At 37.2% G+C, this 14,750-nt stretch overlaps 1 protein-coding gene across 6 annotated transcripts in view; it reads left to right on the plus strand.

Annotated features, from left to right (window-relative positions):
* Positions 1–14,750, plus strand: part of LOC119740430 — a 45,189-nt gene that overhangs the window by 7,669 nt on the left and 22,770 nt on the right. Inside the window, exon 1 of one of the 6 annotated variants that reach the window (XM_038215741.1) lies at positions 412–727. The exons of 4 other annotated variants lie outside the window; for them this stretch is intronic. In XM_038215741.1, coding sequence (XP_038071669.1) covers positions 683–727 — 45 coding nt within the window. In that variant the 5' untranslated portion in view covers positions 412–682. Of the gene's footprint in view, positions 1–411; positions 728–7,296; positions 7,827–14,750 lie in introns of those variants that run through there. One more of the 6 variants, XM_038215743.1, reaches the window with a different exon arrangement.

Below are 14,750 nucleotides of genomic sequence, written 5' to 3' on the forward strand. Positions count from 1 at the left end.
TTTTGCCTTTTTGTTTCACTCTCTCTCTTTTTTTTGTTGGCTTTTCAGAGGGGGGGGGGGACCCCTTCCTACGCCCATGGTTGTGTTCCATGTGAAGATGGAAGAGACGAGGTGTGATTTGGGGCAAAATATTGTTGTCAGTTCACATACCTGTACCTTGTGAAACTTTACAGGCTGTGCACAAAATGAAAATATCATTGTAACCAAATATTCCTGTTTGTATTGTTTGGTTGAGACACTGTGTGATCTCTTTCTTGATCTCTGTCACTCTGGGAGGAGTTTGTTGAATTGTGCGCAGTCCACTGGGGACAAAAACAGGTTTGTCGTGTTTCACATGCATGCTGATCTTGCATTCCATGAAAATGATACAACTGCTTAGAATGCATTGTATTAAGTATTAGTTTCAGAATATGATAACTTTTCTGAAGAACTGTTCTTGTTTACAGGAGTATGAGCAAATTATGTGTGTTTTTGTCTTGTCCCTTTGAATTCTGGCTGTTGGATACTTGCAAGTGCAACATTGTACATGTGGATAATTCAAATGTCAGGGGTCCCAAGCTGTGTGTTTTATTCGCTAGGTTATAAATACGGTATGATCCGGTTACATATTTGTTCACATCAAAAACATATTTGAAGGAATTTTCATCTTTGTGAGCGACGGAAGGATTGGTTTCTGTCTGCTATGGGACAGTGTTGTGGAAAATATGAAACGTTGGAACAGACAAAGGTAGGATAATATGTAGTTTTATACTGTTGTTCATCTGTAATGTCATTCACTTTTGTTATTTTTTTAACTGCAATTTTTTTGAGGCGAAAATTACAGGAAGCAGAGGTCCATCACATTCACCAAGTAACAGTGATTGTGTTGATTATGGTTTCTTTTGTAGTTCAGGTTTTCTACAGGTTTATGTATACATTGTACATGTACAGATGACAACACAATGTTTTGCAAACTTGTACACCGGAGTTCCCCATAGATCCTTCTGTATCTGCCAAAAACTAACAATTGTGTGCAGTAATTTAAACCTAGAGAATTTGTGAGGCGTTCTGGCAAAAACTGATTGGGTTGATTTTTTTTTTTGATTTTCAGATTTATTCATAGTTGTAATCTTTAAGATGTGTTCTACACATATATGTTACAAATCTAGATTAAAATTGCGGAATAAAAGTGTTTTTAAGGAAAAATAATTGGCATCTTTCAATTTCACAAATAAAACTCCAAACTTTAGTGGCCTTTTTCTCAGTATTTTACTTTTTTTGACATGTCGATAAATGCAAAATTTTATACAGCTATAGGCCTAACTTGTCAATGGAATGTCCGATTGAAGTGCAACAAACAGTAGTGTAAGGAGAATTTATTCTCTGTCCTTACTCCTTAGGCCCTATATCTGCAAAACCTCATTTCGACCTCTGCCCAGTTCTGTCTCATTTGGCCAGAATGCGTCACATTTGAGAATGTTGACATCAGCTCAATGTACAGTTTTCTATAGTTTAAAAACCTGAATCAATAAAGATATTGCAAATCCTTGGTGTATATTTGATGCTTTCAGGTTACTTATAATACAATTTATGTCAAATATTATTGGGTCTTACAGGGAAGTACGCCCTCCTGCAAATTTCAGGCTTTTCCCAAATGTAAGTAACATCCTTGCACCATCCATGTGAATACTTTTTTCTTTATACGGCACCTCAGATTTCAGGCAAAAATGTCTAGAGTCTACTTACATCCCTGGCCTTACTAAAAAAAAAAAAAGGTCGGAACTTGCTTTCAACAAAAGGTCATAAAAAGATTTTCTTTTTAGAGTAACTCTTGTATGAAGCTGTTGCTTCTGCAATTCTCTTCTTGCAAAATGTCTGTGATTCAGCTGAGAATCATTGCTTACTGATGAGAGAGAAAGCTGAACACTGTAGCGAAAAAACAACGACAATCATTTGAGTTTGTGAATGTTCCATAAGTTAGAAAGCCTGATGCTTTCCCTTGGTAGATTCTTTTAGAAAGATTTGCAAGGACCTTTTTTTTGGATCAGGTTTGTATATTTCAGGCCAATTTTTTCAATTAAGAGTTTGAAGCAACTATTTATTTCTTATCTTTTAAAATAAGAAGGGGCATAAATGTGATTTATAATTAATTAGTAAATTTATTATGTTACAGGATAACAAAATAAATAAATTAAAAAAATAAATAAATTGTAATGCTTGTATATCGCTTTCCAGTGTATCAACAATCTCAAAGCGCTTTACAATTATTTCCCCGTTCATCTAGCCATGAGACTATGCCGCAGCCGATATCAGCGCACATTCGGTCCTCTACCCTCACAGGTACCCATTCATACTCCTGGGTAGAGCGAGGCAATTGTAGTTTAAGTGTCTTGCCCAAGGGCACAAACACCGTGTTCCTGGCAGGATTCGAACCCACGTACCATCGTACATGAGTCAAATACCGTAACCACTGGACCGTGGTATTCAAAATGAAGCACATCAGCCAGTTTTAAATTTTCACCTAAAAATAAATGAATATGAACAATTGATACTAGGGAGATAATAATTTCCTATCTTTCCATCATAGTGACAATAGAAAAAAAATCGCTTTCAAGTTTAAAGCATAACGATTAAGAGGGCAACAAGAAGTCAACACCTAATCCCGCAAACCCCCTCAGAGTGACCACCAGCAGAGTGCTTGGAATTCAATCTAAAATGACACAACAGCTGCAGTAAATGATATTAATTTGTAGTTTCTTTCATTGTAATGTGAGCCCTGACTCCTCTTGGCAATGACAGCTGTCTTTGTTGGCGTGGCTGTAACTGATATATTTGGGGATTTAGATGTAAGTAGGGCACAGAGAAACTGTCTGGCTTGATTCAACCTCATTATCAACCAGGGATTGTGGCCAAAGAGCAGTTGATTAGAGGTTGCTAACTGCAAAGTTTGTGACTAGGCCCAAAACCTATTTTTGATTTCACATTTATAGGTTTTTTTTTATTAAAAGGAAAAAATGTAATTGGACTAATTAAGACTGGTGATGTATAAGTAACTGCAGCAATATTATGAAACAAGGGATGGGGGTGCAAGGAAAGGGGAACTGAGAGGGGGAGAGGCAGGCCCCCCTCCCCCAAATTAACCCATGTGCCCCTCTTGCGGATATCAATGTGCCCCCTCTAGCATAAATGTTCCCCTCGCGCGATAAAAAAAAAACCGACCCTAAAATTTGGGATAATTTGTTTTTAGTAACCGTTTCACAAAATGGTATAGAGAGTTGTGATATGAATGAGGAATATGAAAACGAAGCCCCAAAATGCTTACAATGCACCCTGAAAATGGGCACATAGCAATGCGTAGTTTGCATAATGGACGGTTTTGAAGAGTGCCCCCTATTTTGGAAGATGATACCCCCCCCCCCCCCCCCAATTTTTGATTTTATGGAGGCAAAGTTTCCGGTGGAAAAAAAAAACATGTCAACATTTCAGTACTGGAATGCTGGAATACCCTGCTGCACCAATGAAAAATGCCTTTTAATGACCAAGTGCCCCTATTTGGTGATCCCCCCCCTCTCTGTTTGAAAACTGTTCCGCTGCGGCTGTGCAAGGGTGTTTTTGTTTTTATTAAATGTAGGTTTGGGGAGGGTTGGGGCGATCTCCAACTCTTTATGCCATGATTAGTATGAATTCCAATGCATCAACAGGACAATTGATGAATTGGTGATCAAACTTGAATTGGACATGCGCATACCTAAATATTAAATTAATTATCCCCAGGATTTCTTTTACTAGAGTGCAGCAAGCTATGTGCCTACCCACTAAAACTAGATGCATACTTGTTTTGGTATCAACTCAAGCTTGGCTGGCAAAGTACTGTGTCAACTGACTTTACCTGCCATATTTGTTTGGTATTTGTTAGAGATAAATAGGGGAGGGATTTTGGATTTTTCCTGAGTATAATTTAAGCTGGTTGAGCTCATTGGTAAATACGTGAACACTATTAATGTCCAGTCTTTGATGTCCTGTGTCCATTTGCTGTGGCATATGAAGAAAAAACCCTACATTATCTGATGAAGTCAGTGAATAACATTTACATGTGTACATTGCACATTGGATTAAATGCACTTGTCAATTAAGAGAAATGATAAGTAACTTGAATGTTCTGGCTCAAGTTTTGTTTTTGAGAAAGAAGTTGAGAGGCTGACATTTAAATACTACTGTCAACACAAGATGCCATTCTATGATACGTGTAATCATTCTTTCTGAAAGTTTGAAGTCCCAGTTTAAAAAAAAAAATACAAGCATGACATACATTTTCTGGAAAACTCTTAGAGTTGTACGGTATATTTTGATTTATCTTACAAATGAGAAATCCAATCTCGAGAAATTGAACCAATGGTATAAGAGTGCTTAATTATGACCTTAGATTTGAAGGTGCATCGGAAAAGAGATTTAAACAAATCTTGAAGGATATGTTTAAAAGGAATAGTGTGAAAGAGAAATGAAAAAAAAAATGATATAACAAGGGAGAGAAATGATTTGTTGAACGACTGGCTGATCTATTTGATCATTTCATGGACCAATATTTGCACCAAACTTTGTTTTTGGCTCTTTTAAAAAAAAAGTGAGACCCAAAATATCAATCAGTAGAATGGATAGAAGGTGTCTGTTTCTGGTACCGAGCAACACAATTAAATTAATAATAATAATGATAATTTAAATTTATAATGCGCCTTTTGCATATAAATGATCAAAAGTGCATTACAGAATCAACAATAAATGTAAAGTACATCATAATAAATCGAAAGACAGAAGCTACAAAACCATATAAAATTATCCTCGTGATCAAATTGAAAAATTGTATGACCCATCAAATCAAATGATCGGGACGGTCATCTCAGTCATTATTGAAACAAACAAATTCTATCCCTTCGGCAAGAAATTCTTGCTGTTCCCTCCACGGGATATATCATCTCACGATGCCCTAGTCAGCTAGATAGGTCAACTGAAAAAATACACCAGTCATGCTGCGAGAACAAGGCATTAGGAGCCAATTAGTGGCTTGCGTATCCCTTACCAGTGTTTTCATATAAATCATGTCATTGATACATGCACACGCCTGGATAGTCTGCCTTTTCGTTATCTGTCGGTAAACCAAGTTCACTTCGGTCCCAATGTTGTGGGTCAAATCAGAGCTGGACTTCCACTAGACTTCTATCTTTAGTCAGCTAGCACATGGAGCTATAAAACCCAGGAGCTCTCGGACTTGAGATACTCAAGAAGATTTGTCTTGTCATTTGGAGAATTTCTGTGCCCTTGTATCCCTGGTTTCATCATGGCTTGAAGCAACAGTTGCATAAAAAATCAGATGTGCTGTGCTCCAGGTAAGAATTTGGTTTAATAACACAAATTCTTCTCCAGGGACAGCTTAAAACCAAGCAGCCGAACTGGGTGCATGTTTTAATCTCAGAACTCTTCGTTTTATCCTGAAGATATTTTAATTCCTCTAAATCTCAGGAAAACTCTTACATGTATCTTAATTTTCTACTGTGACACCTTTTGGTTTGAAAGTTGTACTTTCTATTCTGTGCGTGAAATGTATTTTGTTTGTGGATCAGATTATAATCATAATTATAACTCCCCCCCCCCCTACTAAAGAAATCCTCGCAATGCAACTGGTTGTGTAGTACGTGAATGAGTAACTGTTCAACTATGGTCTTTTTGCCCCCCAAAAATCATGGATCAAATATAACTGTATTTTGCATGCCAACCAGAAAGGAACAAGCAGGCTGTTGTATATACGGTGTTAAATGTGGTTAGTTTGTGGTTAACCAATGAATCCATTTATATAAACAAACAAACAAACAAACAAACAGTTCTTCAGTTTGTGGTTTAACTTTTTATCAGGAATTAGTAACAGACTTCACTTAAATTAGTACCTTGTTAATCCAATCACAATGCAGTACTTAAATGTAAGACTTTTTTATAGGCTAGCAATAAGGGAGTTGATAGTCAGCTTATAGCCAAAATGTGTGAAAAATACATGTAGGTGTGGCTGTCAAAAGAGGTAGTATTAAATGGAACTTGCTGTTTCAGTCCTGGAATGGCTGAACTTCAAGTGGTTAATTAGGTCTGTTCATTGTCCGAAATTTGACTGCCATTCCAATTTAGACATTTTGTCCCAAGTAGAAGACATTTTCAGACATTCTTAAAATTCAAAGTGATAATTTGATCCCAATTAACCTCAAAACAAACAAAAATTGGTATCCTTTTTTTACCTGTGACTTTTTATTAACAAAAACCCCAAAGAAACTGGAAATTGGAAAACAATTTAATTAACACCAATATAATTCTTCCTCCATGAAACATACACAAGAAAACTTGAACAAGCAAACCACCTCTACAAACAACAACAAACAAATAACAAACATACACCCCCTCAAAACCCACCAGTCTTTACAACTCAGTTTGTAGTATTTTGACTTTTAGGGTACAATTTTACAGTACAATTAGTCAACTTGATAAACAAACCTAGTCATGCAGAAAAGTTAACGTTTCCTTCATGGCTATCAAATTTGCAATAATGCAAAGGCATATAGCTCGAGTAGTGCTCATGCATGGACAGGCCTTAATCCTTTGACCAATGGTGATTGAAACTTACATACATCAAATGTGTAGGCTGTGTTACTGGTAACACAGTTCTATTGAATATACTGGTAGATGTAGATGTATAGAAATTATTAACCAGGAACTTGGAGGATTACAAGAATTAACATTCCTTCACTAATTCTCATTGCCAAGCTAAATTCCTTATGTACTCAACTGTGGTAAATCATCAAACTTGTGTTAGGTATTTACATGGCTTAACAGTACAAGTTAGCTGCAAACCAATCATGGAGAACCAAGGTGTATAAGTCAAAAAGTCGGGTTGAAATATTGGTATATTGATGGACAGCACAAACCATATACTGGAATAGAAACTCTGATCCCAGGGTCAAACAAGCTCTTTGGTTTGTTTTGATGTGGTGTCCAACATAATCATTCCGCAAAACCAGTGAGTGTGAGTGAGCTATGTACAAATATCCAGTGGAGTGACTTGGTGCCCCCTTTTCAAGGCTTTCATCCCGCCCACCAAAAGAAAAAAAAACACCCCTTTGTCACAACAAAGGTCCAAACACCCAAATCTCAAAATAAGCCTGGTGGTATGCAGGATAGAACCAAGCTTGGCCTGATGCATTATGCACATGTGGGTGTATTATCCAGTGCAGTGATAGTTCATCAGTCCTGCCCCCAAGCACTCGTGTTAAAGAAAAAAAGTGTGCATTGATTGTTGTGTGAATATATGAAAGCTGTGGTATTTGACAAACTGCCAGAAACTTTCTCTGATTCTGGTTTTGGACTCAATAACTGTGCTGGAACACCTTAGAAATTCACCCATTTTTCTATGGATGTTTCAACTACCTCTCAGTTAGTTTATCTGAAGTACTTCTGAAGATTCCTGTGGACACTGAAACAAGAGGAACTGATTCTTGACAGTGTAACTCAGAGTTGATAAGCAATAGATGTGCATGCATTGCTTTCTGTAAACAACTGTACCGCTACAGATTGACCCAGCTTGTGTGACTGCATGATGAGCCAGGAGCTTTCAACAATTGGAGTGTGGATAAGCTCCCATTTTGACTCGGAGGGTTCTGCTTTTATCGCATTATCCATCAGCTACTTTCCTCCTGGACTGGGGAACCAGCACAATTGAGGAATAGTTTTCTTTTTAATCCGTGGATATTTCGCAGAGGTGATGGTTTTGCCCTACTTCCAGCATGTCTAGCAAGATGCTGAAAAGTTTTTCTAAGGTACGTGAACTGTGATTTATAAAGAGTCTTCTTATTGTAACAATTTGTCATTATTGTCAATATAAATCAGCAGCACAGTGGAGATTTCAAATGAACGGTACATGCGCAGTCAGGAATGGAGACAGTTGAGAAGGAATTTCATAGAATACTTAAAATAGTCCTTTCTTGTAAATTTTGGGAAAGAATGTCATGAATGTAGTGTGACTAGTGACTGTCCAGACACCACTTCATTGGTTGTGTCAGACTATGGATGGAGAGTCGAGTGTATTTCAAACAAAATTGGAAATGTTTCACAGTCCCTGGAGATTAATTTCTTTTCAATATTTCTGCAATGACTGACCTTCATTGAGATAATATATGATGAAAAAATTGGCGTCAGGAACATCTCAGGATGCAACATTCTTTCCAAATGTTGACATAAATCCTGTGGCGGCGCCAGACTCTAAACTTGGAAGGGGGGGGGGCAACAAAATATTTTTGGGGGCAGTCAAAATAAAATCTGAGGGATATCCAAAATCTAAAGGGAAGGTAAGGAAGAACCCAATAACTAAATGGTGACTAGAAGCCTGCAGTATGTGTACACGCGCGTGCCCATTGTCAATGGTCCGGCAGCCACTGGAGCAACTTTAAAGTATAGTCATTTTTATGAATGAGAAATGTATCAAACCGCAGAATGGTGTATAACAAATGTATAGCTATAAATGTACAAAGACGTTGGCTGCACACTACCGGTATGTACGACTATATAAATGCATACACGTGTGGCGTGTTTTATCTACCAAAGTACCAACGTTTATAATGCTTTCATCGGCCCAAAATGTGTCCACAGAACTGATGATTCACTCTCTATCCTTAACTTGTTATGAATCTTAACAGCGAAGAAAATAAACATAATTAATCTATTTGTAAATAAAGTGCAAGTGTTGAGGGAAAACTGGGGGGGGGGGGGGGGGACTAGCACCACCACCATGGCCACTGCAAAGAAAAGTAAAAATTGTAGGTCTACTATACACTACACGGCAACAGGTACCGTGGATCACAATGAATGAGAGACCTTATTTTTGAAGTGGTTCCTCATCCGTCAAGATTAGCGGATTAGTGAGTCTTAGGCCTGTCAGTTTCATAGACATTATATACATGGACTTCATGGGAAAGTTCACAGGGGTAGTGTCAGCCTGTTTCTCAGTGTTTAGGCATGCATTTGCAAACTGTAGTTGTAGGACTGTACTGATTTTTTTTCTTCTGAAAAATCCATTTGATCCTTTTTATAGCTCCATGATTAAACTGGCAGATTCAAGTCAGATATTTGTAAATCCCATGTGTAAGTTGCGTAGGCACTCAGATAGTAAATAGCCATGTAATTTCCCGAGTGATGTCTTGGTCCTTTTAAATTCATTGGGGTTGCACCTAACGTTTACACTAAAGAAAAGTTAAAAGTGATTATGCAAGGCCAATAGGCCATGCAGGTCAACCTTCAGCCTTTAGGCCAAGGCTGCAGACCTCATTTGCCCTGCCCCCCCCCCCCCCAAATGCAAAAAAAATGCCAAAATTTCTCTTCTCCTAGCCAACAAATTCTCACAAATTCCTCAAAGTAGAGACTATATCCTGGGTATTTCACCAGTTAATTACAACTCAGGTTTGTTTAAGTTGATTTTTTTTTATATCAACATTTTTCATCAGACAGTGAGACCAAGTGATCTACATTGAGGATAAAACATTGGCAAATATCTAGTCCAAAAATGTAGGAATCTCTATACTGTGTATGAAAGTAAAACATGCAATACAGGAAAATAGACTGGCACATGAAGCAACCAGTCCAACACCCCTTCAGTACTGCATCAATTAACTGTGTCAAAGGAAATATCTGTGTCCCATTCTCTATTTCTACAGATTTCCATAGTCATGCCACCAGACTACTGAAGGGTCAATCTTTTAAAAAAAGTGGACATGTACCAGTCTAGTCTTAGGCTTCAAATTGAAATCACTTCACTTCACTTTCAGGTGCAAAATGTTGCGGAAATGTCTCCTTTAAAATTGAATTGAGACCTCAAACTTGGCTGGTGAAATACTGAGGACCTTGTCTTTGCCTCACCAAAATTTGTGTGAGTCAAGTTGGCCTGATTTTGTTTTACATGTTTTTCAGCACTCAAAGTCCCAGTCTGGCAACTAGAGCTAATGTGCTTCCCGAAGCACGGATATCAGCCTAAATTGCCGTTTTATCGGTTTGTCTGAATCCTGACTCGCACTGACCACAAGCTGCGCTAAATGTGGCTGAGATTGGCAAAAGAATGTAAGAGAAAAAAACTATGAATATTTGACATTAAGACCGCAGAAACATTACAAGAAATAGCCGTAAAGACAACACATGAAACAGTAGTTAATGCCCGTAGATTAATCCATAAAAACACTCAAAAATTCACCACAGCAATAGTGTTATTTATTGGCCTCCGTACTCTTTAATCCACGGTGGAGTATCCGGCTGAACACATATCTTTACACAGGTAGCACTGCTGCTAAAACAGACCAACAGTATGCAGTATCAAGGACACATAGCAATTGTGTGCAAAGTCTGTGGAGAGTGGGGCACCGTATGTCACACAGCATCCACAGTATCGTGGTGGTTTGAAACCTTCCCAGAATTCCTATGTGTTTATATTGTTTTTTATGTGTGTTTGAAAAATGAAAAACTTGAAATAACTCAACAACAAAATAAGTCAGGAATATGAAATTTGAGAATTAGAGATAAAAAAATACACTGAACAGGGCTACAAAGATTTAAAATGTAAAACACCTTTTAATTTTTTTTCATAAAATGACCCCTACTGACCAATAGGTGACCACTGGCCAAATTCTGTGAACAACTTTTGTGAGGCTTGGTCTAAAGATACAACTGACCAAGTTTGACATCAATTGGGTCAAGACTGTGGGAGAAGAAGCATTTTGTAAATATTCATTAAATGACCTCTAGTGCCCCTTTAATGACCAATGGCCGGATTTTACGAACATGGCTAGGTAGGGCATGTGACAAGGTTTAATTTGGCCAAGTTTGTTTGAAATCGGCTGAATAGTTTAGGAGTTATGGCCATTTTTATATTGGTCACGTGACCGTTTGCCCGAAGAAAGAAAGAAAGAAAGAAAGAAAGAAAGAAAGAAAGAAAGAAAGAAAGAAACTGGACGATCACAGTATATCAGCGTGCTGCGCACGGCTGATATAAATATCCAACTATCTGAAAAGAGTCACCAGACAGTATTCTGCCTGCTGAGAGAATATGCTTAGCATGGTGAGAATGTATGGTGTACCTGTTTAGAGGACGAACACCAGATGTTTTTTTCCTGATATTTTTTGCAGTATGGAGAAGCAATTGACTGGTTGTTTTATGTGTCAAACCTTTTTAAGTTTGGGGACTCATTACAGAATCCAAAGTCTGTGACTATACCTGACAAACTTATTATTAGGGTCAAACTGGGACCTTGAGAGAATTATTATAACCTGCACTGCATTCACCATCCCTTGACTCGCCCCAGTGGGAGATTTTTGCAATGTATGGCATCAAGCACACTGGTCCTTTTCAATTGTTTACATCCTATATTTAGGAAACACAAACTCTTGACTCTTACAAATACTAATGTCTTTCAACAAGATCCTTTTATGCATATATATTTGTAAACAACCAACTACCTGAATCGTTACACAACCTTTTTCAATTTAATAGATCCATACATGATTAACATACTAGGTCCTCATCCAAATTACATACACCTCAAGTCAGAACAACTCTTTCTCAACATACCATTTCTTTCTCTGGACCAAAAAACTGGAATCACAGTCTATAACTTATTGCCCTTCAAGTACTCTTGCTTGGGGCAACACAAGTAGTTGTCTTTTAAACAGAATTCTTGTTCTACAGAAAAAAAGCCTTGCGAATTATAGACCGTGTAGACTTCAGGGCTCATTCTGATCCTTTATTCTTTAATCATAATACACTTAAAGTCACTGACATTTATTTTCTCCAGCTTGGAATGTTTATGCATCAGCTCGTTGCCCACGATTTACCTAATTCTTTTGAACGAATGTTTAAGACTAATTCTGTTATTCATCGTCATCATACCAGGCAGTCTAGGGATTTCCATATCCCATACATACGTACTGCTAAAGCTAAAAAGTTCATTCATTATCATGGCCCCAAATTCTGGAACTCATTAAATCAAACTCTTAGAATTGTCAGCAGTAGGCCTTTATTTAAGAAAAAGCTAAAGTCTCTGCTTATGGAAAGTTACAATAATGCTAAATTTTAGTTTTACTTATTATTTGCTGTGAACATATTCTTCTTATGATTTTCCATGTAGGTTCTGATTGTACTTGATTTGTTTTGTCTTGTCCTGTTTGTGTTGGTCCCTTGTCTCTGTATGTGCAACTTAAAGTGTATTTCATTGTTTAGTTAAAGGAACAAATGTAATTAATATATATTTCTTCTACACATAATGGACTTCTCCACTTGACAAGCTTGCTTTTTGGAGAAGCCCGCCGCTTAATCTTATCCGTTTATCTAAATTATTGTCTAAACCTTTTCCCTTTAAAATGATTAAGTTGAAATAAATATGAATGAATGAATATGAATGAATGAATACATTCAAATCTAAACTACAACATTCCTACTAAATTCTCAGAGTGCCTGATTCATTATCACGTTAAGTTGATTTAGCCGTTATTGAAATGTTGTTTATTGTCGTGTTTGCTTTGTTTAACTGTTAAGTATTTAACTATTGTTATTATTTGTAAATTCTATAATTAGTGTTGTTTGTCTTGTTTTGTCTGGTATTGTTGGGCACATCCACCACAAGCTCTGGTTATTTGGGATGATGCCTCCACAGAGTGGAAATAAATGTTTATTGAATTAAATTGAATTGAATTGCATGTGCGCATGTTTCAAAATGACGCAAACAATAGAAAAGAACCGGTTTGTTTTAGGTAAGAAAAACAATTTCTTCACCCTTTTTTTTGCATCAGAGTGAAACAAAGTGATTCAAAATATGTTGTCATATACAGTGGGTGTACTTTCAACCTTTTGAAAAAATGCACTATTTACAGTTGGCTGGTAATATGTGACAGCCATGTATCAACTACAGATTCGGAACCAGATTTTTCTTTGGACAAAACTTCAGCAGTGTTGATGAAGTGGTTAACAGTTGAATTGTATATTTTCACTTTCTAGGCTTTCAGACTGTCAATGCATAATGCTGAAAGTTACACAGTTTTGGGATCTAGGCCCAAGAGACTGATTTGGGGTCTCCGTGTTTTCTGTTCACAGTATAATCATCTACATTGTATTTTTTTTCTCTAAATGTTCCACCTTCAAATTTGATATTTAAGAAAAAGCTTTTGTCTTACCTTCAAGGGGTTTGACAGGACCAATTATTCATTAAAATGACCTTTTTTCCTGCTTGTGCCCATACTTGAATGTCACGTAATGTTTTATTTGCCTATATTGCAGACACATCAACGTCATGTAAACAGTATTCAGTGTTATCATAGATGTAGACAAGACACATTCCAGGCAAATTATTTTGCAAACAAGTTTTAGTAGTAATTTATTTTTTAATGGAAGTTGCCATACACTTATTACTCATCAAATAATTAATAAACCAATAGCATTTGTCTATAGTTCCAGGGTTGTTTAAGATAAGAACAAATGTCTCTGCTGGGTCTACCTATCGGGTAATAACCTTTAAATGGCCTAAAAAAGTTTTAATTTTAGGCCAAAAAAAAAATAGTCGGTCTCTGGTCAGACCGAAGTTCCGGAATTGATGCGGTGACGCGTTTTTTTTTTTTTTTTTCTTTTGGTGGTTTTTTTTTTTTTCAAGCTTGTATTGTACAGACAACTGAGACAAGGTGGGTACTATTTTGCTTTTTTGTGTCCTCATTATACATCGGTGTCCTCCATAATTTGCCTTGGTGCCCTTTATCATTTGCCTTGGTGCAATTTCCCCATTCTTTGGTGTTCCTTGGTACAAAAATTTGAGGAGGCGCGGCAATAGAGGGCGCTGTTGTAGCTTCCGTGTTAATTTGAAAAAAAGAAAGAGTTGACGCGCATGATTAAAATCTACGCGCGCTCTGACCAGAGACCGAGTGGTTTTTTTTTTTGGCCTTAAATGAGCTTTCCATCCGTGATCATTCAAGTTCAACAAAACCTGGACTGTTTGGTCTTTAAATTAGTCTAGAAATTTGTTTCCCCCAATAAATTGAAAAGCTCTGCATATGCGATGGACGATTCATCATTCGTTTGTGACGTAGGCTATGCACCTTGGTTTTTATGGCTTTCCATCCAGAAAGAGATCCAAAGAAATTCATTTCTTCCAATCCATCACCTTCGTAACTGTCATCCAAGACTTTTGTTCCTGTGTTGTTGCTTTTCAGGTACTTGGGTCACCATGGGATGTCCTTCACCTCCCTTGCCTATGTCTTTTTTTTGGCCAAATTGTCCCCTCACTGGTCCATGACTGCCACCTTTCTCAGGGCTGCCCCTATTAGCACATCAAGGACAACTTTCTGAAATTTGTTTGATATGCCGTCAATAGGCTATTTTAATTGAGAACAGGAAGTGGAGGTCAGATTTTTGGAAATAAATAATGGGTAGGATACAGAGGTTGTTTCAGATGTGAAACCAAGCTGGTTGGTGTGGTCGAAGTTTGATAAAAATGGTCATAATGGTCATCACCGACAAGAAACGAGTAAGTTGGATTGCTGTGTACCAAAATTGTGTGTTGGTTTGTGGTTTAATTTTCCTCCCGGTTTTGTACTGTGAAATTTACATGCGTCAATCTATGAAACAAAACAACAATAATGCTGCTTGAAACTCAATGGGCCTATGTGTTAAACTTATACCGGTAATTTAACAAAACTTTTTTTTCTCAAAAATTGTATTC

This window comes from Patiria miniata, unplaced genomic scaffold (genome assembly GCF_015706575.1).
Source record: "Patiria miniata isolate m_02_andy unplaced genomic scaffold, ASM1570657v1 HiC_scaffold_5, whole genome shotgun sequence".
NCBI lineage: Eukaryota > Metazoa > Echinodermata > Asteroidea > Valvatida > Asterinidae > Patiria > Patiria miniata.